The sequence below is a fragment of the Cyanistes caeruleus genome, chromosome 8 (genome assembly GCF_971803275.1).
Source record: "Cyanistes caeruleus chromosome 8, bCyaCae1.hap1.1, whole genome shotgun sequence".
Classification (NCBI taxonomy): Eukaryota; Metazoa; Chordata; class Aves; order Passeriformes; family Paridae; genus Cyanistes; species Cyanistes caeruleus.
Window position 1 is genome coordinate 20,575,658 of NC_141708.1, and position 27,126 is coordinate 20,602,783.

Genomic DNA, 27,126 nt, shown 5'->3' on the forward strand with positions numbered 1-27,126 from the left:
TGTTTATGGTCCAGCTCCAAGAAGAGCGGGTTCAGTCTCTCATATATATCCTGTTATTAGTTTGATCCATCCTTGTATCACCAGCAGGCTTACAGGTATCTGCAGGTATACACAAAAAGCTAGGGATTGAGGGACCTGGATTGTGGTGCAGTCACAAAAGTACAGCTTAGCTCACTTTCTACTCTGCAAAGAGCTTTGAGATCATCAAGTAAGTCCTTCAGTATTGTTTGTCCAGAAACCCTTATGTGGGCTTGCAACAGCCTGATACGTGCAGATGGATGGATTTTTGCCTGAAAAGGGTTTATCTGTGCATCCCTTTGTGCATATGCAGCTGAGATCTGATCTGCTACTTCTGAACCATATCAGGAATTCATCTTCCTTATGCAATATCCCATTTTGACTTTTGGAGAATGATGATGGAGTTTGGCCATGATTGTCAGGACCTTCTGGACCATAATCATAAGCTTGATTTGAAAATTATGTCTGACATGAATAGGTGTTGCTCTTGTCAGGTTTCTGTGGGAATTACCTCTGCTTATTCCAGAAGTGGATTTGGTTTAATTCCAAATTTAACTTTTCCCATTTTCCAGGAAGAGGTGAAGCTGAGAGAGGCAAAATTACTGCATTTTGAAGAAAACCACAACCATTACCAATAGCTAGTATCCTTTAGCTGCACACCTCTGCTCTGAGAATTGCAACTCTTTGTTTATGTAAAAGTATTAGAAATGTTCATTTAGAATGCTTAGAAACTAATTAAACTACAAGGAGCTAGCAGAAGCATGTACAGTTTCTTCTTTTCACTCTGAGTCTGTGAAGGTCTTGCACTTGCTTGCACACCATGTAGTGGTGTTGAGTGGAGATCTCTATCTCTCAGCCTGTAATCAAGTCACACCCACAAAAAACATTGCCTATAAGAGGAAATGCAATTTTGGGGCCAGACAGCATGCAAGAATTCTGAGGACTTTGTTTCATATTTTTTGGTTTTAGATATTTAACCCCATTTGGATAATATCACCATAGGCCATATCATATTTTCAAGTATTAAAATCCTCAAAAAGCCTTGGATTTTCTTCCTTGGGTGTTTCCCACTTTATACATGGATGTTTATTACTATTTTAACACATATTCTGGGGGCATCGTCCTGTCACTCAAGTAGCTAAATCTCTGCTGCTGTGACTGTAGATGACCTGCCCTATAAAGAGAGAGAAAATGAGTAGTTACTATTTTTCTTACATAATAATAATAATTTTCTTCCAGATTTTCTTTCCATGGGTATCTCATTCAGGTTTTCAACTCTGTTGGAAAAAAATCAAGCAGAGCTCTGTAATGTAGTGCTTAGAACAAGGGTAAATCTCTGCAGGCCAGTAATTATTCATTTTGTTGTCAATGGACAGAGCTATGGTTGTATTTGAAGAGGAGCAATGGGGAGACCAGGGAAGAGGCTTGTTACTGGGGTGTGTTTGCCTAAAGCTGAGCTGCTTCTAGGACATGCCCATGTTTATTTCATTGGATAATCATCTCTGCTTTTGCTCTGTTTCTTTTCACAGGCTTTCCTGGGATCTAAGCCCAACCAAAACCACTTGCAGAGTGCAGGTAAGAACAAGAAGTTATTAATTCAGTCATTGGGCAGACTTTCCTGCAGTGGTGATCTGAGACACCACTGGCATGATGAACCACTGTTATGTGGTCTTCTTCCTCCTTTCTTTTCATCACTTCTTCAGTCTTTTCTCTTGCCCCATTGCCTGCTTATCTCCCTCACCAACATGGCCACACTATTTCTGTTTCTTCATGTTGAATGCTCTTGCAGTTCCCTGTTCCTCCCACTTGTTCTTTTCCTTTAATCTCTTTCTCTGCCTTGGTCTTTTCTGCATGCTTACCTTTCCTCTGCTCTAATAACTGCTGAATTCTCAGATAACCTCTCTAAGGGTCCCAGTTGATGCCACGCATACAATTTGTTTTTCAGACGCTGACTTCCAACTGCTTCTCATTTTTGTACCTTGCATTTAACCTTCAGCTGTCACTTACCCCCTCTGGGCTTGGCAGTGGCTGGAAGGCAAATGACATGATGCAAAGTTTCTTTGTGGCCTTGGTCTTTGCCCCACATGCAGGAGGGTTTCCTGAAAGTGTTGGTTTCTTTTTGTTTACTTAGTGAATGGAACTGTAAATGTTCTCCCCTTCTCAGTCTAATCTTCCCATGTTACAGACTCTATAAAGCCCACAAAATCTGGGGGTTTTTTCCCCACTTTGTTATTTCAGGGTCATGAATGAAGAGTTTTTTCCTTTTTTTAAGGGCCGTAATAAATTAATTGTTGGGTATTTTTACACTGGATATTTCACATGGATTTCACCTGCATTTCCCCCAAAACAAGCTCCCTTTCTCCTCCAATATATTAGCCAAGTTCAGATAAGCCAGGTGATCTGCTGATGTGTATAGGCAACATAATGCAATGAAATACAGTGTCATTTCCCACTCTCCTGTTTTGTACAGTGCTAATTCAAAGTGAGTACCTGTATTGCATGTACAGTAATGGGAACCAGTTCAAATTGTTGTGTTTGGGCCCTAAGTTAGCACTTTTCAAAGGTCTGTCTGAGTAGTTCACTGCTTCAGATCAATTTGTGGTTTGCACAGTGAGTATTATAAATATTCTTTGAGCAGCACCTTGAAGAGTGATAGAGTTGGAATCAAGCGAGCAGCAGCTGAGACGGCAGACACAAGGGGTATTTCTCATAACCAGCTGGTGTCTCCCATGTTGTCTGAGCTTCAATGTGTGATGCCTTAGGTGTCGCTAACACTCCCTTCCTGTGCCCAGTGGCCAGCGTGTGTGCTGTGGGACCTCTCGGCTATTACAATGGCTCCCTGGCGGTCACCGCATCCGGAGCAGAGTGTCTCAACTGGGCAGAGTTCCCTGATTATGTTCAGCAGTACCCAGACCGTGGCCTGGGGGACCACAACTACTGCAGGAACCCAGACGGGGGAACGACGCCCTGGTGCTTCTACAGGCTTGTGTCAGGGGCCATCGGCTGGGCCAACTGTGACTGTAACCAAGGTAAGGGCTCCAGGCAGAAATGTGTGCTGCACAGATTTGCAAGTGGCAGGTGGAACACCCTGTGAAAGAAGCACAGTACAAAGACTGTTCCCAATTGTTGAAATAATTAATACTAGAGGCTAGCCCGTGTGGGAGAAAAATGTTTGTATATAGTAGGGGGTGGATTTAAGCTGCTGTAGCTGTAATGCCCTGTATAGATGTTTTATTCTCATACAAGAAGTCTTCTTTTTTTCCTACTGCTAGCTTATGCCACTTAGAAAACAGTTTTAGTTATGAAGAAAACAACCCACTTCTGCTCCTTTAGGGTCCATATCAGAGCATTCCTCGTGTAAGTGTAGCAGTTCAAATATAACAAGGAAAAAAATCTGTGACGAGGTGGGTCATAGGCTTGTGTTAAACTTCCTCAATGCTGGCACAAGGACTACTGCATACTTTGAGGCAAGCAAGGAGCTGAGCTCTCTCAATGCATTGACTGCTGTGCAGCATTCTTGAAAATGTCCTATTTTCTGACCATCCTTGCTTTTGCTGCATTTTGCAGAACAGTTTAATAAACACCAATCTAATAAATGACAGCCTTTTCCCTTGCCAGCGGATACGCTTTCAAAGAAAGCAAAGAATGCACTTCTGTTAAAGGAAGGATATGTGTAGTGGTGCTGTGTGCCTGCATTGAGGTACTGCGGACAGGTGTGTCCTTCTGCAAGTACATAACTGAGCAAGGAGATGTGCTTTCTAAACAGTGGTAAAATTTTTGGTGGGATGGGAATTGAAAGGGCATTTACACTGGCACTTCTTTTCCTTAGAGAAATTAAAGAGGATTCATCTGCTGTTGCTAAACATCTTACTGTAGCAACAGAGTCTTGCAGGTGAAGTGGGTGATGGACATAGATCACTGGAGTGTCAGAAGTAATTAGATAGCCTGCCATTTTCACACACTCTTTCAAGATAGCATGTAAAATCATCCCCATTCCACAGAAGAGGAATCCAGAAGATTTGGCAGAAGTGAAATTTCCTGCTGGTGTTACCATGGATGTGAAAAGACCGTAACACCAACCATCCTCCCAAGCAGCCATTGCTGGGACTGGGAAGGTGCACATCCCATACTCTTTCATGCACATCACTTTAGTGCCAGCAAAGGCAAAACAGGGATGAAAGAAGCCAAGTGCAGTTCAGCTCAGCTACATGCAAGTCCAAGACTTGCTGGTCTGAAGCTTCCATCAGCAGATAGCAGCTGGTTTTTGGTTGGTTTTATTCTCTTTTGTAAGGTGCTGTGCGGTTGGCTGAAGACAGTAGTGTGGAGCTGTACTTCAATGGGCTCTGGGGTACCATCTGTGCTGACCACTGGACTGACTGGGATGCCAGCGTTGTCTGCAGGCAGCTAGGTCTCAGGTGGGAGCCTCAGTCTGACTGTGAGAGGTACATGCTTGTGTGGCTTTTTAAAGAGCAGCCTCTGTGGTTACAGTCCCTCTGACACAGTGTGTTGGCTGGCAGAATGACTTTTTGTGAGCTAATTACCCACTTACCAGGGTCCTTTTGTACTGTTTTCTTCCTGTGGCTACCCCTAACCCAATCAGCATTTGCAAGAATTTTTAAAACAATAGATTCTGCTTCATGCTCCAGGCTGTGAAAAGTGAGCTGTGAGATCACATTCCCTTTTTATGATCATCAGCTGGAGTTATTATAGTGATCTAACAGAAATTTTAGGAGTATGAACTCTCTTTGGGTTTTGGGGATTTGACCATTCAAACTTCAAAATAGCAAGGAGGTAAGGTCCACAGAGAGGGAAGTTGATTCAGATAGTTTGGTGTTTGAGTCTGTTGATGGGTTTGTTCATTGCTTTCAAATGAGAGTGCCATTTCTGACTACACCAACTCCTCTGCATTAGGTAGGCACACAAAAGGATTAGGAAGTGCTTTGTGCTTGCTTGTGCTTTCCCATTAGACTGTAAATGGTCACCCCTTTATGCATTTCCAATTAACTGGACACACTGGGACGTGAAATGTCACAACTGGACTGGAGAGTCACAACAACTGAGGGAACTTGTAAGTCAAGCTGGTCTGTGGCATTTCATTGCTCTGTTGCATCCTCTGTACTAGTGAGATCGGCACAGCTGGGAAGAAGAGTCATCCCAGACCATGGCCTGTTCCCCTGCATCTGCAGTCAGCAAACTGCCATGGAGATGAGGAAGCCCTGCTGCAGTGTGGCTATCAGGAAGCTATGTCAGGAGCTTGTAACCAGGGCAGTGCTGTGGTAACTTGTGTTCCTCCAGAAGGTAAATCTCCAGGGAATGATCTCAATCACCGAATGATGCTGATGAACATGGCTGATGCTTATGACTACATCCCCTTATTGTCAAGCCAGGATTTTGTCTGCAGGCAGAAAACTCCTGGTCACCACTGCAGCCAATTAAAGAGCCATCTCTGGACCAGCAGTACCCCACTCTGGGGGCTGTGATCATGGGTGCTTGTGGGGGATCCAGAGAGGAGGGTGTGGTAAAAAAGCATCACAAGAGCTCCCCTGGCTAGAGAATGGTTCTACACCCTGAACTGCTGGATGTGCTTTGTCTCTGTCTTGTTCTTGTGCTCTCTTTCCCTTTCTTGAAGCACAGGTGTAGGTGCCCCACTGCGTATAGTTGGGGGGAAGGAGAGCTTTGAAGGGCGAGTGGAGGTTTACCATGATGGCAAGTGGGGAACCATCTGTGATGACCAGTGGGATGACCGGGATGCTGAAGTAGTCTGTAGACAGCTGGGACTCAGGTAATTTCCTTGCTGTATATCATGGAATAGTAATAGAAGTAGGTAGAATGAAGAATATGAGAGCATGTCCCTTCACTATACTACCAGCCCTTTGTATAGGAGATATACAGAAACGTAGTATCCTGGGAAACGTAGTTCTGGACTGATCATCCTATGAAGGGATTTTGTATCCTCTTCTTGTCAGTTTTATGGTTTGTGCTGTGTAAAAAAAAAAACAAAAACAATGTACATTCCTGTCTAAGGACTGCTTGTGTTTATCCCTGTTCATCATTTTTGCATACGTCCTAATACTTATCTTGTAACTTGTCATGATGATTTCCATATGTGAACTGCAGTTGCTTACTCAGTTAAGTTTAAACACCTATAGTTTCCCTTATCCTCTTCAGACAGGAAAGCAAGAGAGACGACCACCTCATTCTCCTGTGTGCCATTCAGTGCTTAACATGGGAGCTGTTGGATACTGAGCATTCTTGAAAATCACATCAGTACAGGATTATTTAAAATAGATTGTTCAAATTTGGGATCCCTCAGTCTTTGGGAGTTTTGCCTGTTATGCAATTGTAATTGAGACTGATGTTACATCATTGTCTGCAGAAGTCCCTATGTGTCTGAACTGTTTGTGTTGTAGTAACATTTTTGTTGTTTGCTGGAAGAGCTATTACAAACTTTCCAATAACATTTCAATTAACAGTTGGCAACTTCACTGTGTCAAAAATACAGATGATGAGGACAGTGACCAGCACAGGAGAGTTCCTGGGCAAGGCAGAATTTGAGGACACAAGACGGTGGCCTTCCTTACTGAGCATATATATCTCTAATGTTTACAGTGGGACCCCAAAAGCCTTGTCATGGGCTCACTATGGGCAGGGATCTGGCCCAATCCTGCTGGATGAAGTGCAGTGCTCAGGGAATGAACTCTCCCTTGATCAGTGCAAGAAGAGTGACTGGGGACAGCAAAACTGTGACCACATTGAAGACGCTGGGGTCTCCTGTAACCCTTTCACAGGTACAGATGTACAGCTCTACCAGTTAGATGTGGTCAGTCCCCCACATTACTTGGCTTGCTCAGCAGGTAAACCCCCTGGTTCAGGTCCTGCACAGCTTCCATATATGGCTCCCACAAGGGCTGCCAGATGTGGAGGCAGAGACTAAGGGAATGGATCAGAGGCAGACTCGGTGGTGTTCCCACTGTTTTGCTCAGGTGATGTGGAAAGGCTGAAGTGAATCCTCCTTTGACAGATGGGTAATGAACATTTGTATTTTGAGTACCCACAGACATCTGCGTCTTTTGTTTCTTTTGCTCGTGGGCAGTACAGAGACCTAGCAGTGGTGCACAGGCTGTTTCTTTTCTCCCCTGCTGAGTGCTGCCCTCTCCTTCTCCCACCCCTTGCAGAGGGCACTGTCCGGCTGGCTGGCGGCCGCAGCCCCAGCGAAGGCAGGGTGGAAGTTTATTACAATGGAGACTGGGGCACAGTGTGCGATGATGGCTGGACAGACCTCGGTGCCCAGGTGGTCTGCAGGCAGTTGGGTTTCAGGTAGGACTGAAAGTGTGTAGTGTCTGTACTTCCTAGTTTCAAGGATTAGATTCCGCCACCCTTCACTAGGATAGGCTGGACCTTAATCCTTCAATGCTGTCTTTGTTAGAAGGCTTATTACCATTATACAACTTATTAAGGAAAGATTAATAGGTATCCACATCCCTTCCAAGGGGCAAAAATAAATCTATTATCTCTTGCTTCAGCCTGTTTTGAAAGCAGATAACAGGCTTAATACTGTCCTTATGAACCCCTCAGCAAAGTCAGAAAATTTTCTTTAATGGTCCTTAAGTTTTCAGGTGTCACATCTGCTCTATCAGTAAAAGGATATCACCTATCTGCTCTATATGTAACACCTTCAGTAGCTGAACAAAGACCATCAGGGCAAAAAAGAATAGTAATAGGAATTTTCAGCTCATTTCTGACCTGTCATCCCTTCAGGTAGGAGTTTGGGAAAGATTTAAAATCAGGATACTGTTGCCTTTGAGCTTTGGGGATTTTTAAAACATGATTAGGGTCTCCTAAAATTTCAACATTACAGATGAAAAAAAGACTAAACTAAATTCTTCCCTTTGAGTTCAGTTACATACTGCATTTACCATCTCTTCTAGTGCCTGAAAGTTTGCAGCTTTCTGAAGTTCAATTCCAGGTAGCTGTTTCCTATAAAAAGAAGTAGAATTACTTAAATGTTGACATTTTTGATGCCTCCTCTGCCAGCCCCTCCCCAAATCGATGTATCTGCTATATCTGAAAAGAAGCCTCTGCTGGCCCTCGGTGCCTTTGAATGTGCCTTTGATCAGACACTAGAAAATGGACTGGTCTGAGGAGGCCTCCCTGAAAAATTGAGCTGATGAGATGTCAGGGTGCTTCGTTGCCATCCTGTGTGTCCATTGAGTGGTTTAGGTCAAGAAGCCACCAGTACCATAGTTAAGCAGGGGCGTTTCTCTTTAGATCTGAGCTTGGGTCCTTCTGTGGAATTTAGAGTTTCAATGTTATTTTCTGTTTTCTTCTTCTAGTGGTCCTGCTGCCCTGGCCTCTGAAGGAGACTATGCTCCTGGTCAAGGCTTCATCTTATTGGATGATGTGGCGTGTGTGGGGACAGAGCTGTCTCTCCTGGACTGTCCCCACAGCAACTGGGGGCAGCATGACTGCTCTCATGCTGAGGATCTGGGTGTCCGCTGTTCCCCAGAAAGCAACACGGTCATGGATGGCAGCCTGGGTAACTCACCTTGTTCTTGCCCTGAACAGTGGGGAAGTCTCACCTTCTGGTCTATTCCCTTGGAAGCTCTGGCAGATGTGGGAATTTTCCCTGTGCTGGTTCAACAAGGGGTCTGCTTTTTGAGGAGGAAGGAGCCTTGGCTGAATTGGGGCAGAGCCACAAATCTGTAGCTCCACCAGGCCTACTATCAGACCAGCAGATAAATAGAAACTGGAGTGAGTTGTATTGGCAGTATCAAAAAAAACCAAAACAAACCTGAGGGTCTGAGGGACAGTGACTGCCTTAGTATGCCATTGCTCAAGGGAAGCCTTTAACTAGACCTTTTAGCAAACTTAGGTGTGGTTACATTAGTGCCACACCTTGCCAAGACAGGAGGACTTCAGATGCAAGGGGTTGTTGTTTGCACTCCCTTGTGTGGATGACACACTTCTAATTAAAATTGTGAAAGTATTTGAAATTAGCATGATTCCCTCATTTATATAATACCTGATACTCTCCCCTTTCCTTGCTATAGGAGACTTTCCAGTTTGTCAGACATTTGTTATTGAAATAGTTGGCATCCAACATTTTTGTTTTTCTTGGATGTAGAACTCTTCTCTTGCTTAGAACCATGTAATAGTTATACAATTCAATGATTTTTTTTCCCAGGCATGTTTAAGCTTGTCTAACTCTTGGCTCAGGAGTTAATACCTTTCTTTCTGTTCTCCTCTTTACTCAGCTTTCAGAGTATGATCCACTGATCATTTCCAGTATGTATTAAATAGATTAGTATGTATATGGTCTTCTGCTTCAGCACAGAGGTAAAATGTCTTAATATAGATGCACTTCTTTCTTTTCCTTTTTTTTTTTTTTCTTTTTCTTTTTGTTTGAAGCTTACTGATGTCTGGGATTCATCTTTTTCCAAGTTTTGGACAGCTGACCCCTCTGGTGTTTTTGCTTGCAGAAACCCATGCATTTTCTTCTTCAGGGCCTCCCGTGCGGCTGGTGGATGGAGAAAGCACCAAGGAGGGCCGGGTTGAGGTACTGCTGAATGGGCAGTGGGGCAGTGTCTGTGACGATGACTGGACAGACAGAGATGCTGCAGTGGTTTGCAGGCAATTGGGATTCAGGTAAGAGCTGTGGTACAGGCATCTTACAGATAGAAACAGCTCTCAGGAGCACTTCTGGATTTGTTTCTGGGGGCTTAGTTTTAGTTTTGGCACACCCACATATGCTTGAAGGAGTAGGTTGGTCTTCTCACTGTACTACTGTCTGTGTGTTGAGTGACAAATATTCCACTTAAAATGCACTGGTGCCTCAGGTTCAGTTGGCTCCTGCTCACTGCAGATTAGCCACCCTCTCTCTAATTGCAGTGGTACAGCAAAAGCCAGGGCAATGGCTTATTTTGGAGAAGGCCATGGGCCCATCCATCTGGACAACATAGAATGCAGTGGCATGGAGCACACCCTGGGGCAATGTGCCACGCCTGACACCAGGACTCACAGCTGCTGGCACCGTGAGGATGCAGGGGTGATCTGTGATTATGTGGAAGAAAAGGTCCAAGACAGCAGGAGAACAGGTGACAATCCCATTTCTTCTATGCAGGATCTGGAGCTCTGGTTGTAGGATCTCTGCATGCTTTTGTGGTTTTTCCCATTCATTCTTGTGTTTGGCTGAAACTTCATCTACAAAATAAGCATGTCCTGTCCTGCACCTCCTACATTTTTCTCGTTTTCAGTGTATCTCCTTAGCAGCAAAAAGCGTTCCAGATTAGTCTGAGGAGCTCCACCCATGTCAGGCCCTTGAGCCTGCAGCATTTCCCCACAGCCAAGTCGCATACTCTTCTTTAGAACAGCAACCATAAGCAACCTTTAGGGTTTAGAGTACTGAGGAAGTATAAGTATAGGTCCCGCTCCTGGTGTAAGACTATAGAGACTTCAGGTAAGCACCTCCAGTGAAATTAAGGAAACCTATGGGATCAAATGTTCTATGAATTCCATATGCACAAAGCAACACAATTGATTATCTTGAGGATTAATGCCCTCAGAAAAGGTGAATGGTATTTGGCTCTGTGACAGCAGTGCTGATACTTAAGGTGAAGGTCCCTACCCAGCTGCTCTAACTTTGCCATGCAGGTGCAGAGTCTGGTGTGTGTGGGATGCGCCTGCTTCACCGTCGCAAGAAAAGGATCATAGGTGGAAACAAGTCTCTGAGGTACTACCCTGTAATTGCTGAGAGCCAGACTGGTTCTAGCTTTCCTTTGGGCTCTGGCAATAGCCTTGCAGATGCTGACTGGATTAATGCATTTTCACTGATGATTTTTGAACTTGGTTTGAACCAGTGTGCTGTCCAGGAAAGAATGCAAGCTGGCTGAGCCCAGATGAGACAGAGTGGATGGGAAAAGAGCAAAATGGCTCCCATATGTGTGACACCTCTTATTCCTGTTTCTTCTTCAGAGGCAGCTGGCCGTGGCAGGCCTCACTGCGGCTGAAGGGTTTTCATCAAGATACTCGTCTGCTGTGTGGAGCAACGCTGATCAGCAGCTGCTGGGTGGTGACTGCAGCCCACTGCTTCAAAAGGTGTGTTTGGGAGTGAGGAGGCCCAAGGGATACTCAACAATGGACAAGATAACCTCATACAAGTTTATCCTCCTAGCCCAGTAGAACCACATGAGCAAAGTTTCTAAACCAAGACCTTCAGGTTATGATCTTGGAGTGCTTATGTGGATGACTCAATATAGACTTGCTTTGTCCTTCATTGCTTACACCTGGCCTCTTAACTCTGAGGCTTTACAGTGTAAAGGGAAGCAGCATTTTGCCATTTTAAGTGCTTAAAGGAACTGTGAACAGGTCAGTTCACAAGCCTGTTGCAACTATAATAATAATTTTTATAGAAAAAAAAAGTCCTGTGCATAATAGATAGTGATTTGGGACACTAAATCTGCAACAGCTGGCATGATCATATCTGCTAAAGAGGCCCCACAGTCATGCAGCTGGAACTGTTTTACCACTGTGGTGTGAGGAGGTAGTTCAGTCTTATAGCAACAGAGACTTGTGTGCGTTCCTCTTTGTAGGAGTATTGAGATCTTGAGTCTGTTTTTCTCCAGGTTTGGTGTTGATGTGCGGCGCTACCTCCTGCGGGTGGGTGATTACCACACAGCTGTGAAGGATGAGTTTGAGAGGGAGCTGCCTGTGGAGCGGATTGTCCTCCACAGGAACTACTGGGCTGGCAGCAATGATAATGACATAGCCCTGGTCCGGATGCGGGGCAGAGAAGGGCACTGTCTCTCCTTCAATCACCACGTTCTGCCCGTCTGCCTGCCTGACAGGAGAGAGAGGTCTGACATCAACCGGCAAGCCTGCATCATCTCTGGCTGGGGAGACACAGGTGAGTGGTAGGGCTTTGAGAGGCAGGAGAGAGGAGGAAGTCTGCCTTCAGAAGCCTATGTAGGCCATTAATTTATGTCAACTCTAGGCTATGTTCTCACTGCTTCCATTGTCCGTGCCAGCACATTGTGCTAAGGAATGGGGAGATGAGGTGGGTTTTGTGCTATTGTGTTTTCATCTGATTTTGAGGTTTATTGAGTCTGCTCAATATTGATGAAAGCTTTGGTTTCCATACCATCCCTCTGAAGCTGTGGCAGAGACAAATGCTGCCATCTGGCCACAGTCCTCTCTTTCTTCCCATTTCTACACACTACACATGTGTTCGCCCACAGCAGACCCCTAAGGGAGCAGCCTGTGCTGAACCACTATACCAGGCCTGTGGGAGGACCCCTGTTTCCATGATCTGCCTTCTTCACGATACTGTCATAGTGAGGTGAGGGCTTAGAGGTGGAAGGAGCCCTCAGAGAGAAATATCTCTCAGACTACCTTGCTTAATCTCCCTCTGTATTTCGGCAAAGACAGATGGACTCTGAGTCTGGCTTCTGCCCTGGGTTCAGGGCAGCCTGGACCTGTCCTCTTTGAGCATATTGCTGTAAAGCTTCCTAAGTAAAAGGGAACATGGAGGCCTTTCTGGGGCTGCTCTGACTGGAGAAAAGCCATATGTTTAGAAAGACTTCCTGCCAAAAGACCCAGGAGCTCAGCTGTTGATTTTGGACTTGCTCGTCCTTCTCAGCTGTTACCGCAGCTTTTTAACTGCCAGTACCTATTTGCCTTTGGAGTCAGTTGTGCCAGTTGCACGTGTCACTTCAGGATGTTTGGGGTGGATCAAGGAGCAACTTAGCCATGTAACTGCCTTAAGCTGTACTGGAGCTTAGTGGCTAGAATCCTTCCCACGCACCAAACCCAGCTTTCTCAATGAGGAGCAGTTACCTACTACCTTGTGAACTTATATAAACAGAAAGGTCATACTCTAATATAGCTTATTAGCCTTGTGTTCTGAGCAACACTGGAGTAATAAAGAGATTTGACCAAATAGACTCAAGTCTGGCCAAAGATGAAGTGAATTCCCTTTGAATAACATTTGAATGCCTCTGAAACATCTTCTAAAACTTCCCTGAGGACTGAGCACTTAACAGATACTACTGCATTTATTCTCTTGAAAAAAACACTGTCCTTGCTTTACTGAACAGGAAATGGAGATTGGGAGAGGCGAGATGAATTGAACAAGGTTCAAGTTACTTGTTGACAGAATCAGGAGTAAGACTCATCCTTTGATCTAACCTTTTTCTGCAACCTGCTTGCCCACATCTTTGATCTTACAGCTCTTTTTTTGTGGTCTGGCTTGGCATCACTGTTTTCTGAAGTTCTTGTGGTTCAGAGATGCTGAGCTCAGCCTATTTCCTTGCTGCAGACTTGGCATGAAATGTATAAGTGCCTGTTTTTGTAGGGAGCACTATTGCACCAGGTGTCTACGGGTGCCTGTATGTGAATCAGTCTGGCTGGTCTGTTTTATTCCAGGGAAGTCCTATTCCAGAACCCTGCTGCAGGGGGTGGTCCCCCTTCTCCCACGGGAAGACTGTGAGGCCCGTTATGGGCGGAAGTTCACCAACCGCATGATTTGTGCTGGGAACCTCTCTGAAGATAAACGGGTGGACAGCTGTCAGGGTGACAGTGGAGGGCCACTCATGTGTCAGAGATCAAATGGACGGTGGATCATTCTGGGCATCACTTCCTGGGGGTATGGCTGTGGTCGAAAGGATTCGCCCGGTGTGTACACAAAGGTCAGCAAATTCGTACCCTGGATCAAGAAAGTGACCAAGCTAAAATAAAAATAACTGAGCTCTAGGAATTTCAGCATATGGTCCTTTTTCCCTGAAGCAGCAGAAGGCTGTGGCTTCTGGTCTGTGACTGATGGAGATTTATTTTCTCACTGGACACTGGCAAAAGACTTTAATGTAGAACTGCAAGGAAAAGTTATGACTGATTCTTTAAAGTCTTTGGTTTCATTTTAGTCTGTAATCTGTAAGCAGAGAAAGCACGTGCACAGTGGTAACAATGATCAGTATACATTGCTCTAAATATCTGAATCCTTTAATGCAATCACACCTATTCCTTTGCCCTGGCACACAGAAATATTAGAAGTAGAGACATACCTACTGCTGTAAATCTTTTCATAATTGTATGTTTGGACAGTTGAAACATGATGAAAGAAGAGGTGAGATGCTTGGAAGATGGCACCAGGTGCTGGCATAGTGGAAATCTTAAGATATTTTTTCATTACTGCTCTCTTCAGTTCCAGGAATCGGAAGATTTGACCTGAGTTGAGGAACACGCCAGCTGCTGGGTTTTTTAGCTTCCCTGTTATGTCTCTAGGGGGAACCTTTTCTCTTCTGAATACTAGGTCTGCTCCCATAGGATCCCTTTCAAGTGTCTGCCTGGACTAAGAGATGCTTGACCCTCCTTCTGTAATCCTCTGTCACACATTTTCAGCTGCCAGATGCTATAGTTTTATTGCTGCTTTTTTGCTATAGTAGTTGTGTGTGTGGTTGGGCTTTTTTTTTTTGTTTTCTTAATGTAGCATCTTCTAGAATCAGTTGTTGGTGTGAGAGGCAGTAGCTTTCTTGCCCTCATGATTACTATGAAGAACTTAAAATCGGACCTCAAGTGGCTGAATAGACATGTTATTTTTCTTTAAATCCAAATGTAATGTTAATCTCAAACATTCAGGTGTTGAATCATGATTTGCTGTTGCACTGTGAGGACTTCCTACTGGTCCCTTATTATTCATCATAGTTATTAGCTGCCCTTTGTGCTGCTAGTCTTTAATATCTCTGTGTTCACAGTTTTCTATGAAACATGGAATTACTCCTGGGGTATAGATACACCTCAAGCAAATTACTGACTCCCTGTGAAAAACAGTAAGTGTGCTGCAAAACACCTTCCAGCTTTTGTGAAGTGTGTCCCATTCTTGATACCTCTGTGCCATGCTTTTTTCTTTTCTTTGCACTCTTTGGGAGTAAAGTCATAGGGAGTAAACTGAGGTTAACTTGAGGGTATGCAAGCACTGTCATCAAGCTGTACTTATCAGCCTGAACAGATATAATGCTGAGATAAAGCAGGGGTTATTGAATATTACAATTTCTTCCTTCTGTCTCATCCAAACAAATGAAGAGTTCCCTCTTATGCCTTAAGCACTTTTTAAAGTTAATATATTATTCTTGAGTAGTAAAGAAATAGACAGAAGAGCTAAGTGCCTTAACAGTTGTGCAGTGCAGCATCTTCTCACTGTGTACAGATAAGGCAGAGAGCAGACAGGTCTGTGCAGGAGCAGGAGCAAAAAGCTTTGATGTATAACCAAGGGCTTGAATGTGGAGGATTAGTACAGGATGGAACACGTGAAGCTTGTACCAAATGTGCATGTTTTGGGTAGGCAGTAACTAGGTCAGGCACTGACCTGCTGTCTGGAAGGTTTGCACTCCCAGCATTGGGTATTACCAATGCAAGAAGAGAAGGCAGAGCACAGCCTGTGGATTAGCAATGTCATATTACAGGGCATGTAGTGACAGGGTTCTAGAAATTGCCTTGGGTTCAAGAAGTAGCGATTGCCTAAAGCTTTAATTTGTCTTCTATAAATTAGCTTAATGTAGAGGTACTGACTTGACTAGGTGGCTGAGTTTTGTGTGTGAAGACTAAACAAAACAGTTTCATTTACCTTTCCAGATATTATAGGATAGTTGGGCTACCACTGTTGCAGTGGACTCTTCTAAAATCCTGCTTGCAAACTTTATTTTAATGAAGAATTGTTGGAATCTTTAAAATATGCAATGTCAGGACTGTTGCAAACTGGTCTTTGAAACAAACCTGATCCATTTGTGCCTCTTCTTGAGGTGCTGAATGTCTTCAACACAACTTTGTGCTGATATCCCTGTTTTAAATGCCAGACTTGATCCTTTGGCAGCACTGTGCTTGGCTCCATGCTGGCCATGTTGTCCTATGGCTCCTGGCAGAGTCTCTAAAATGCAAGCTGCAGACTGCTCCTTATCTTCCCAGAATTAAAATGCCAGGAGGACCAAGGGCAATTATGTCACAGACCTCTCATCTTGTGAGGGATTAAATGACAAATTCTACACTGGCAGGAGCAGTACCTGTCTGGGAAGCATGGAGGGATTTGAGTTTTACCTTCAGCCTCCCCTAAGCCAGCATGCTCAAGTGGAGTTTCTGTGCCTTGGGTGCTGTCACATCTCTAGTTTAACTTGGTTTGATCTTTCAGTTTATACCCATAACCCCAACAGGCATAGAAACACCAAAGGATAACACAGTGAGGTGATTTCCCTAAGCTTATTTAGTGAGTGGCCATTCAGGAGTTTGCATAAATTGCCATGTAGCACAAGTGAGATGCAGGCCTGGCATTATCTTCTGAAATTCCCATGTTCTAGTTAAAAATATTTATTTCTCCTAGATCTTATCACTGTGAAGGCTGTGAGAATCCTTGTAATTAACACCCTTCAAGTCCTGCATGAGCCAGGAGGAAGGAAGGAAGCATCCAATCTCCTTTGCCTGTGTTTATACCTTACTGGTGCTGTAGGCAAGACTGTCAGTACTCTCCTACGTTGACATGGCCTGTTTCAGGATACAGCTGTTGCTCTTCACTGTTTAACTTGGGACTGTGGCCCAAATCAAACTCATGTGCATGAGGCTTACTAGAACTGCCTGGTTGGATGAGCAGCACTCGGTCACCCTAGGACTGTATTTTGTAATATTGGACAGCAGCAGATGTTTCAAAAGATAGTATGTGTGCGTTGTGCTGAACAAGTTTTAACAAACTTTCCTTTTGGGGAATTTTGTTCTTGACCCATTTAAATTAATTACTTGAATTATTATTATCATCATAAAAAATGGAAATACAAATACTTGATCCTCTAGGTGTTGTACAAACACCATCTTTTTGTCATTTTTTTCCCCTAAAGAGTTTATGTCCCTAACTTTTAAAAACGATTTAATGTATCAGCCTTCATCTTCCATATAAATGTTTAAACTTTTTATTTTTAATCTAACTAAGCTCTCCATTCCAGTATTTTCTGGCAATGAAAACCATTATAATTTTATTCTCTATAGCACATAATTTCTTTTTATGGTTCCTGAATTAATTGCCTTTTGTTTTCATTGAGTACCATCTGTCCTTGTGTTCTCAGCCACGAGAGGAAATAAGGGGCCTGGCTTTATATTCTCTGTTATGCATTATTCTAGAGATAGTTCCTTTTCTAAGACTGTGGCTTCCTCTGTCTCTCTTCAATCCAAACTGTCTAGGTGTCTTATAACATGCTAATTGTCTCTCTGTGTCTTCTCTTTCTGATGGATCTTTAAACTTTGGTAAACAACTGAATGCAGTTTGCCAGGGGAGGCTGTATCCCCTGCTGATTATTTGAGTTAAATTTTCTATAGCAGGCAATTCTGTAAATCATTTCAGTGTTGTGTCTGTATACTGGAGCTTGTTTTAAACTTGCTAGTGTGGTCTTGGTGGCAGCCTTGCTACAGGGGAATGAAAACCCACTGAGGTTAGTTCTCCCCATGTCTCAGCTCGGTGCAGCAGTCCCACTGAGCTCACAGAAATTGCTGTAGGTCTGTCTGGGGAGCTCTGAGCAGGGAGCACGTGGAGAGCTGTGTAGACTTTTGCCTGTGCTGACATACCTGGAAGGCTGAGACAGTCCACCCTCACAGCATTAGTCCATCAGATAAAGCTAATGCATGTACACTCCTTCCAAGAGCTGAGAGCTCAGTCAGTGCTGCTGGTGGCTACACTGTGCCACATGGATGCTCTCAGAGAACTTCCCATAGCAGAGTGGCACATCGTGGTTGTGTGAAAAAGAGAACATCACTGTGAGTGGCTAGGAGCATTGGCAGGAGTAGAAATGTGGCCATGCTAAGGATTTTAGGAGCAGCTCTTAGTGCTGCTCCTATCCCTCTTTGAGAATACCCCAGTGCTCCAAAGGCTGCCCCAGTACTGGGGTCTTCCTGACCTGCAATGCCTGCTGTGGTACTATCTCAAACCTGTTCACACTTTGGCTACCTGAAGCTGAATTAAAGATTTATGACTTTCTTGTGGCTGAACACTGTCCTCATGGTTTCTATGAATTATGTTCTATGCTATAATTAATCAGGCAGCGTTTATTAACCTGGACAGAATGTCAATTATCCTTGTAATCTCTGTAAACTTGTAGCAGAAAATAACAGATCAGTTTCTCAAAGATATCAGTGGAATCATTGGTGAGGAACCAGGAAAGTGGGTATTTGCTATCTCAGGAGTAACAGGGGTAGATCTGCCTTTTGTCTGTTTTCCTTTCTTTCTGAAGCCTGTATCCTGGAGTCCTCCACCTCAAAGGAACTGCAGTGATTCATCGACCACTTGAAGACAGATTTTTATGTATATTTTCAGCAATCAGATGAAAACTTTGGAGAGATGAAACTACACTGTGGTATTTAACATATCTTGATAGACTCAGTGGGAGTTTCTTACAGCTAGAGAGAACAGAATCGCCTCTGGTGGTAACCAAGTTGGGACTAATCCTTGTAGAACAAGGCACTGTGACCGGCACTAATACACATCTTCAGGGCTGCATTTTCACTTGTTTGGAGAAATACTTAAATTTCCACATCAGAAACTTTGTGTAGTAGCCCACTCAAGTCCTATTAAAATCCTTTTCTACTAAGGGCTGAGTACCTCTGAAATCAGTCAAGTGCCAAAGCTGTCATGTCCCCTGGATCAACACCAATGGCTCACAAAGTATGCTAATAAATGGATTATACTGTGACTGTGTGGGGCTCTGTCTTATTTTTAATAAAGGAATCTGTTCCAAGGGCAGATTTTAGGATTTTTTTCAGCACCGAGTTAATTAAATTTCTCTATTAACATTATTTTTAGAGAAGCTTCAACATGCTAAAGCATGTCACAAAGTCAGCATCACATTAGCTACCATTACAGTGAAAGGCAACAGATCTTCAAATCAGATTTTTTTGCCATTTGGAACAGCTAAAGAGCAGGTCATCTCATTGCATTAAAAAACATTAAGAAATTTTAATACATCAATTGTCTAATTTGTTGTTAAAGGTGATCTTTCTATACAAACTTGTTTGGCATGACTTAGTCTCCTTGTAGTCTAAAATTCATGTGTCATCACTCTTAAGAGTCAAAGCCAGCCTCTGGAAAAGTGGAAGTAGGATAAGGGAAATTCAATTTGAGTGAGCCATTGGTTCAAGAACACTCTTATACTTCACTCATGCTGCCCCACCACTGAAACATGAATTTCTGTAAAAAAAGTCTGTTTTGACACATGGCCCAGCTCCTTGCAAGGTATTTTGACTTTTCCAAGTCATTAGGGTTGGACTGGAGCTTGCTGTAGCTGATGCTTGCAGACTCCAAGAATTACAGTGTGTAAGTTTTTGCACGTACTGACTCCAGCCTGCTGTTGGAAACCAATATGCACTTACTGAAGAAAGAACTGCTTGCAGTTAACACTTCCCTCACTTCATGTCTGCCTTTGGGGTTTTCTACACCTTACCTGCATTTCCCTTCTTGCTTGTGCAAACCTGGGAAGCAGAGTTCAGGCATTTTAGCCGGCCTTCCATGGGTCAGCAGGCACCGCGTCATCCCATCAGTCCTGCAGTGCTCCTCTGTAGTCGCTGCTGGGAAAAGAAACAATGTTGAAGTTTTGGTTAAGGTTACAAGTCTGTCAAAAGACATTTTGTATTAAAGCACTTGACTGCGGTCTTCCTGTGGTGAAAAGGCTTGAGAGGAGTGTATGGCATGACCTTACTCGTTTCAGCTTGGCTACTCTAAGATAGCTTTGGATTTTGAAACTGAAATATGAATGAGGAGAAAACTGAGCTTTACTTCACGTGGTTTTCTAACTAGGATAGCTATCCTGTTCATTGGGTGCGGAAGAAGGGCATTCAGGTCTCACCACTAACATTAAAAAAATTCTTACTTGGGTACGATTTCCTCTTTCTAGTGGAGGGAGACAGGATCCTGTTCAAATTGCCTTGGATTGCTGGGCTGTCTTGTGCTACTCTTTAACTGGCCTGTTCTAGAAGGGGTTCTTGGCATTGGTAGGAGGTTTCTGTGGAATTATGTTCATATGCAAAAATGAAAAGAGGAAGCAGGTCCAGCAAAATGAATCTTTAAGTACATGGATGGTCCAGCTGGAGTAATTTATGTTTAGAAAAACCTTTGGATTTAAGATGTGCTGATGGAGGACAGGTGTAGAACAGACAAATTCAAACAAATTGGTGAGACCCCAGAGCACCATTTGATCTTCTCCTCCCTGCTTTTCAAATCCAACACTTTCTGCCAGAAATAAAAAGGCACTGTTCTCTTTGCAGATTTTCAAAACTAGCCTGTAACCTGAAAGGAAGAACCTACTTCTTTGGATCAGCTTTACTAATGAGAAGCTGTGAAGCTGTGTCTCTCTGTGTCGCTAAGCAAAAGGCCTTGTTTCTCCTGTCCCTTTATATCTGCAGTGGCTTTCAAGCACACATCAGGGCAGCTAAGGGCTGAGCTGGGAACAGGTGGAACTCACTGCCTGGCTCGTGTTCAGTTGCTACCCAACAGAAGAAAAAAGCTGGCAGGAATTAAAATTTCAGCAAGTTAATCCTGTTGAGAAACATTTGCTGAGGATGTTTTGGTTCCCCACCCCTGGCAGCCCTGGGGCTCAGGAGCCAGCAGCAGGTACTGCCAAGGGTTTCTGTGAGAAGCTGTGCAGCATCTCAACTGCTCTCCTGCAGCATCTCAAGCATGCTCTTCTGTTTGCCCACCTGCCAGCCTGGACAGAGTGCCCTCGTCACTGCAGACTGGGAGTGTGGGGCGATTTACTGTGGCAATGTAGGTGGACAACTAAGCTGAAACCACTGCAAAAGTTTATACTTTTCTGTCACTTTCTTCTTGAAAGCAGGACAGAACCACTTCAAACAACAAAACCCTTTTCTTTGCCATTTAACTAATCTGTTCTGTGTAAACCAGAGCTGTATGAAAAGAACATGTGCTTCTAAAGCTTTGTTAGTTCCTTACTCTTTTCCCCCCTCCCCACTCACATGTACAGGCTTTCTTTTACAGGAGGTAAAGTAGGATTATAACCTCTGATTGTGGGATTCTAGAACCAGTAACCATACCAGAGGAAAGCTCCTTTGCTTCAGGTTTACCATTTTGTTATCTCTTGCAAGACTAAGAAGAAGAGTCTGTTACACAGCACAATTATGCTGAAGTCTCAACAGAAAGGCTTTTAACTCCTCACATGTTTAAGCCACAGCTAGGTTGATTAAGACTTGAGAAATCTTTATTTTCCTGCAATGTTTGTCTTCACAGTTACAAGGGTTTAACAATTTGGTTAAACTGATGTAACTTTGTGGTTGAAACTTAGGGATGATGCACTATTTGAATCAGATGCCTCTGTTTAGATGAGTCAAGAGTGTCCACACACAAGATTCCTGAAGAAATAAGCAAAGAGTGTGCTACTACTCACTAAATTCCTACCACTATTACATTTAACCATCCTAAATAAATACAGTTTGCTATATTTAACACTCAAGGTGATGATAGAATTACACAATTCTAGTTAGTTTCCCCCAATGAGATATGTGAAATAATTATGTTGGGGAATGCATTTAAGTTTTGGACAGTAAGACTTATAGGATCTTGTCATAGCATTTCTCAGGAACATGGCTGAAAATGAAGATCTAACAAAAAAAGCTGATAGCCTTTGAGGCAGTGCACAAAACAACCAGTACCTGCTAAGGGTTGATCACCTGCCTAGAGAAGAGAGAAGAAAATAGAAGCAGCGGATTTAATCCGAGAATCGCTAAGTCTCACAAAGGAGGATCCTGTTGAAAGAGCTTGCCTCCTGAATACACCAGAAATATGAGATCTGCAGGTAGAATAGGAGAACACTCTTTACCAATAAACATTCAGATAATTTTAAGGTTTGACTGATTTGTTTTACAGAGCACCCTGCAATAAATCTTACTTGCTCAAGTCAGTAGGTCTAGGGAAAAAAAAATTCCCATCACTTATTACAGAAAAAGAAAAGTGATGAGGTGTTGTCTCAGTATCCCTGTATCTAGCAGTCCAGGTATTTTCAGTCATCATGATATGCACAATATCTTTGTTAGTGTCTCCACTTTCTTACACAAAAGAGGCCAGTCAAACATACGTAACTGGAACAGCACTGACCCTTGCCCACAACCATGCACACAAAATTTGCCAGGTGTGTTTTCTTAAAAGAAGTGTTGCTGCATGGTTGTAGCAACCACATTATTTGTAAGAGAGAACCTTATGTTAGATTGACAATTTAATTGATGATTGAACTTCCCATTGGGATCTAATCAGAGGTAGCACGAACTCAATTTTTAAAATAAAAACCCTCACATCCCTAACTCCATGGTTAAATTATTTTTCTAGAAAAAGGCTGTGGAGAATACATACCATTTTACTGTCCATAATTTTGTACACTCTTGTTCTTGCATTTTAGAATCACCTTCTCTTAGCAATCTTTTATCCCTATATTTAAGTACTAATGTACCTTTTATTCATATTTTGAAGGACTTTATTGCTAAGAAGCAGCTATAGGGCAAATTTTGTTATGGTGACTTTCATCTGAAGGAGCAGGTTCCATAGCATGGGGAAAAGCTGCTCCTGAAGACATGAGAAGCATGTAAATATAGCAGAGCATCACTTCACTTAGGTGAGATCTGCTTGCATACATTGCAGAGCAGTGTATGTTGGCCTTGACATGAACAAATGGGCTTCCTATATTCCCTGACAGTTCTTCTTCACTTACCAGCTGACTGTACCCTCAAAAACAAATACAGAAACCTGTTTTCTGCAGCAAAGGTGTGTTAAGGGTCAGCTACTGCAGCACTTGTTATTTTTAATTACCATTTTTGATTTCTAAAGTTTTAGATTGCTAGAGAAGGAGTGTCACATTTAGCAATTTTCCTTGATTAATTTTTGGTGAACTGAAAATAAATTAAGGAGCCTGTGTTTTGCCTGCATCAAAAGCGGCTTCTTGGAGTACTTAGGAAGCTTTCAACGGTATAACATTGCTAGATAGGGTAATACACTCTCTAGACAAATGGAGTTATCAGTTGCTGAGTTTCCAAAAATGATGTATCTAACCTGCTTTCTAGACAAAGGAGGGAGTTAGTATACTGCTTTCACAATCTTTTCACACTGGCTGAGGAAATGTCCAAATGTGATACTGACTGAGAGAAAAGAGGACTTGCAGTGTAACAGTTTTCTTTCCCCTCTGCAAAATGGAGAACATTTCAGTTCCCTTTAGCTTGGTGCCTTTATCTGTGAATGTATAGTGCATATTAGGCCCTGCCAGACTCTCAGCTTTGGTAATGGCAGAAGAAAGTGTGAAAACAAAAACAAATGCTCCTGCAGGTTGGTGTGAAAGGAAGAGGAAAATGTACTCTATCCTGTGAAATACAAGATGCCAGACAACATATGCTCAGTAATCCTTGCAGGCAATATTATCTGTAAATGCCATCTTCTCTTTCAGAAGAGTAGCAGTTATGTTCATACATGAGGTCTTAGCCATAACTGTTGTCTCCTGCTGTATAACAGTAATTTTAGCAGCTGTTGCATAGTGTTTCCCTTCTGACTCCATTTTCCATGTATGTATGTATGTACCAGTCACTTATCTCACAAATGGTGAATTTAGTTTTGAATAAGGCTTTAATCAGGCATATGTTCATATTTTCTAAGATCCCAGAGACAGAACCTTGGACAACATCAGTTGAAAGTCTTCTGTGGCAAGGATTAGTCACAGATTGGGAAATGCTCAATCCAAATGGGAGAAATTTAACTTGAAATATCTCAGGACTGAAAGCTTTGCTTTCAGCTTCCTAGTATGCATTGTCTGGAAAAGCTCTGTGCAGCTTGTACAGCCATTTGCCTAGTTAGAAGCAGAGCAAAGAGCAATGAGTGTGCTGTCCCTTCTTTTGTGCAAAAACAGTTATTTGCTCCATCTGTTGTACTGGCCTAGTGTTTTGAAATAAATAATGGTGGTTGGTTGTTATGTCTGTGGAGATGTTTAATATCTGTTATTAATTATTATTAGTTATTAAGTGATCAGTATAGCATGAAACAGTAATCATCTAGGAGAAACAGGAACTTTTGGCACCTTGCCATAGTGCCATAGTTCTAGAGCACAAAAAACCATTATTCTGCACATCCAATATATTACTTAGACACAAAGCCATATGTGTGCTTTAAGAATTTGCCTTTGCTTGGCATTTCTGAGTGCATTATTGCATGCAAAGAGACAATGAAACCTTTGTTAAGTCAGAATGGAGCTGAACAGCTGGGTCCCACTGCACTTGCAGTGAAAATCTCTAGAGTGCTGTATTTTGTTATTGACTCTGTATTAGATTCAAGCCGTAGCAAGGATGTGTTTTACTTTCCATGCAATCAGAAATAAAAAACGTGCTGGATATGACTTGTAGTCACTCACCAGTGAAAAGCAGGCACTTCTGGGGTGCAATGCAGACTCTCATTGATTTTTAGTCCCCAGCAAGAGCTTAAGACAGGAAACAAATGTAAATGTTGCAATTCTGCTTTAGGGTATGCGTGTGCACTCATATATGTCTCTCATATGGAATGCCGCATTCTGAAAATTGTCTGCATTGGAGACAGAGGAATTCTGAACAGCAATTTCCTTTTTCTGAAACAAGAAAGAAAAAGAAAAAAATACATCACTGTAGGTGAAAAAGCATCTTACTGGAAACCTTGCAATTTCTGCAGGATTTCTTACTGAATTTCTTTCTTCCTTCCTATAAGAACACTGCTGAAATTGTTGGATACTATTTTTCACAGTCTAGTTTTTGTCTGCTGGAAGATCCACAAGGGAAAATACATACCTGTCTCATGCAATAAGTTGGCTGGGGAAAAAAATGGATGAGTGTTTGAGTGTTTATGAACTTGTCTGCCTTTCCAAGCCATGAGGACAAGGAGAAGCAAAGCACTCACACCTGCACTCTCTCATGTTGGCCAGGGCAACAACACACCCAGGCCTGGTCTGCACAAGCCAGAAGACACATTTTTACAGGGTCTTGAAATGCACTTTAAGATGAAAGTGAAAATGTTCACTCTGCTTTGGTTGTCTCGTTATTTTCATCACCTCTTCTATGCTGTCAGCCTGTGATGTTTAAGAAAGTGAAAACAAGATTTCTCTGGAAATCTCTATAACTTGTGGTATCCCAAAGCTGGAAGAAGAAGGAATGTAACAATGAGAATTGTTATAATTTAATGGAATCAAATAAAATATACTGAAGCTCCCTTATAATTAGTACTGTCTAATATTCCTCCTCTACTCTGTCCCTTCTTGATGTAATATGTATTCTCTGCTGGATTTAGGTAAAATCTAACAGTGCAGTGTTGCATATACTGTTGTCAGAAGGTATTGGTGAGCAGCATCAGCCTTACGGCATCACTGTGTTTCTCTGCCCATTTCTGTCATTTCAAGTGCCACAACATCTGAGTCAGGGTGCTGAATTTCACCTGTAGTTACCTCTTCAGTCCTTGGACACATTTAATAAATTAAATGCATTTAATTTTTTCCCTCCCCCATGAAAATACTTTTCAAAATTTCAGCTGCATTGTTTTATTCTTTGAAATTCCTACAGTCTTCTAAATGCATTTTTCTTGCTAGGGAAACACCTTTCCCTAGGTGAAATCCTTCTTTAGCACAACATTGCACCAAGTATTACAATGTCTTTGTGTATCTTTGCTTTCTCACGTGGCAGAGATTCTCTGCAATGCCCTTGACTCAGAGTGGTATTGATGTAACCTGCCAGGATTCCCATTATCAGGCAGGTGTGTCTCTCTCCTGAATTACTGCTGGCGTGGTGCACTAACAGGTTATTTGGCAGTACAGATTTGATAGAGGCAGGCATCAGCACAGGACAACTTTCATGTAGGATTAGGCAGCACAGGAGCCACAGAACTTGGCATGCTGTGCTATGGTACATTGCCTCGAGCTGGCTCACCCGGTGTCGTGCCTCCCTGCCCAGTGCACCTGTGGGATGTCTGCCCGGGCAGCACTGAAGGATTTGACATTTCAATGAGTGACCATACCTCTTACAGCTGATGGACACTGCAGTAATGCATCTTTGTGTTCAAAATCTTAAACTGGGAAGCATTTCGTTTGTAAGGACAAACCATGTCGGAAGCTTCCTTTAAGATCCAAGGTGCACTGCTTAGGACCTTTCGTGAGGACTCATCAATTAATATGATTCTTTTGGATCAAGGACTAGAGTGAGAGGAGAGCTAGTGGTGTTCCCAGATGCATTTCACTTTCCCTCAGCTCTACATTTACCATTTCTTATGTAATTATTTTTTCTGTATTTTTTTTTCTGTCATTTGCTTTTCCCCTCTGTACAAATACAGGGAGTGAGGTGTAGGTCCAGCTGTTTGGCTGACATGTACTCAAAGAGCAAACTTATCCTTTGGTGTTTTACCAGTGAGCTCTCTAATGGAGCCACGAACTAGAACTCCGAGAAATAGAATTAGAGGAAAAAAAAATAAAATAAAAGAACACCTCTGCTGCTTTCGGATAGGCAAGGGTAGGATAGGAAGACCTTAACTAGCCTGTGCAATTCCTCATGGACCTGGCAGGTTAGTTATCTCTTCTGTTTGAATTTTGGAGTTGTTCAGACCCGAGCAGCTCCGCAGACCCCTCCTTCCCTTCGGCCCCTGAGGGCGAGGGGCTCTCTCGGCCGAAGGAAAGCAGTCACTGCGCTTGAACAGCACTTACTCGAGCCACGGTCCTCTCTTTCTTTAATTTCCTTTATTCCCCTTAATCTTCTTTCCTGCTGTTTTTCTCCTAACAGAAAATGTTACCGAGAACTCGTGTATTTCTTTCACCTCCAATCAGATGACCACGGCTGAGTGATTTCTACCTCATGCAACTCATTTTCGGTGCGTGAGGGGTAACCCTCACATTTTAGCACAACTAGCGCTCTCTCGCTGACTACGGCGGTGCGGGCAGGCACAACACACAGGCTTTTGTTTTATGACGGCGGCTCCGAGCGGCCCGCTGGCGTGCGGCGGCAAGCAGGCGCCAGCCGAGCCGCAGCCCGTCCCGGGGGACAGCCGGGCTCCTGCCCCGGCATCGCCCCGGCCCGGCATGCCCCGCGCGGCGGAAGCCGGAAGCG

General features: G+C 43.2%; 1 protein-coding gene and 1 long non-coding RNA gene across 2 annotated transcripts; one reads left to right on the forward strand and one right to left on the reverse strand.

Moving 5' to 3' along the window:
• Positions 1-1,340: 1,340 nt before the first annotated feature.
• LOC111931074 (neurotrypsin-like) lies at positions 1,341-18,728 on the forward strand. The gene is given in 16 exon segments (XM_023929426.2): positions 1,341-1,470; positions 1,473-1,515; positions 1,517-1,593; positions 2,811-3,047; positions 4,310-4,433; positions 5,141-5,316; positions 5,653-5,800; positions 6,628-6,806; positions 7,194-7,335; positions 8,352-8,554; positions 9,522-9,663; positions 9,907-10,112; positions 10,669-10,747; positions 10,990-11,112; positions 11,640-11,920; positions 13,438-18,728. Coding segments are annotated over 16 exon segments (2,520 nt in total). The 5' UTR covers positions 1,341-1,421; the 3' UTR covers positions 13,749-18,728.
• LOC111931075 (uncharacterized) lies at positions 1,852-27,113 on the reverse strand. The gene is made up of 4 exons (XR_002865442.2): positions 26,727-27,113; positions 24,426-24,635; positions 19,476-19,599; positions 1,852-5,998 (listed from the first exon to the last, which is right to left on the reverse strand). It is a non-coding gene; the product is annotated as an uncharacterized LOC111931075 (long non-coding RNA).
• Positions 27,114-27,126: the final 13 nt, after the last annotated feature.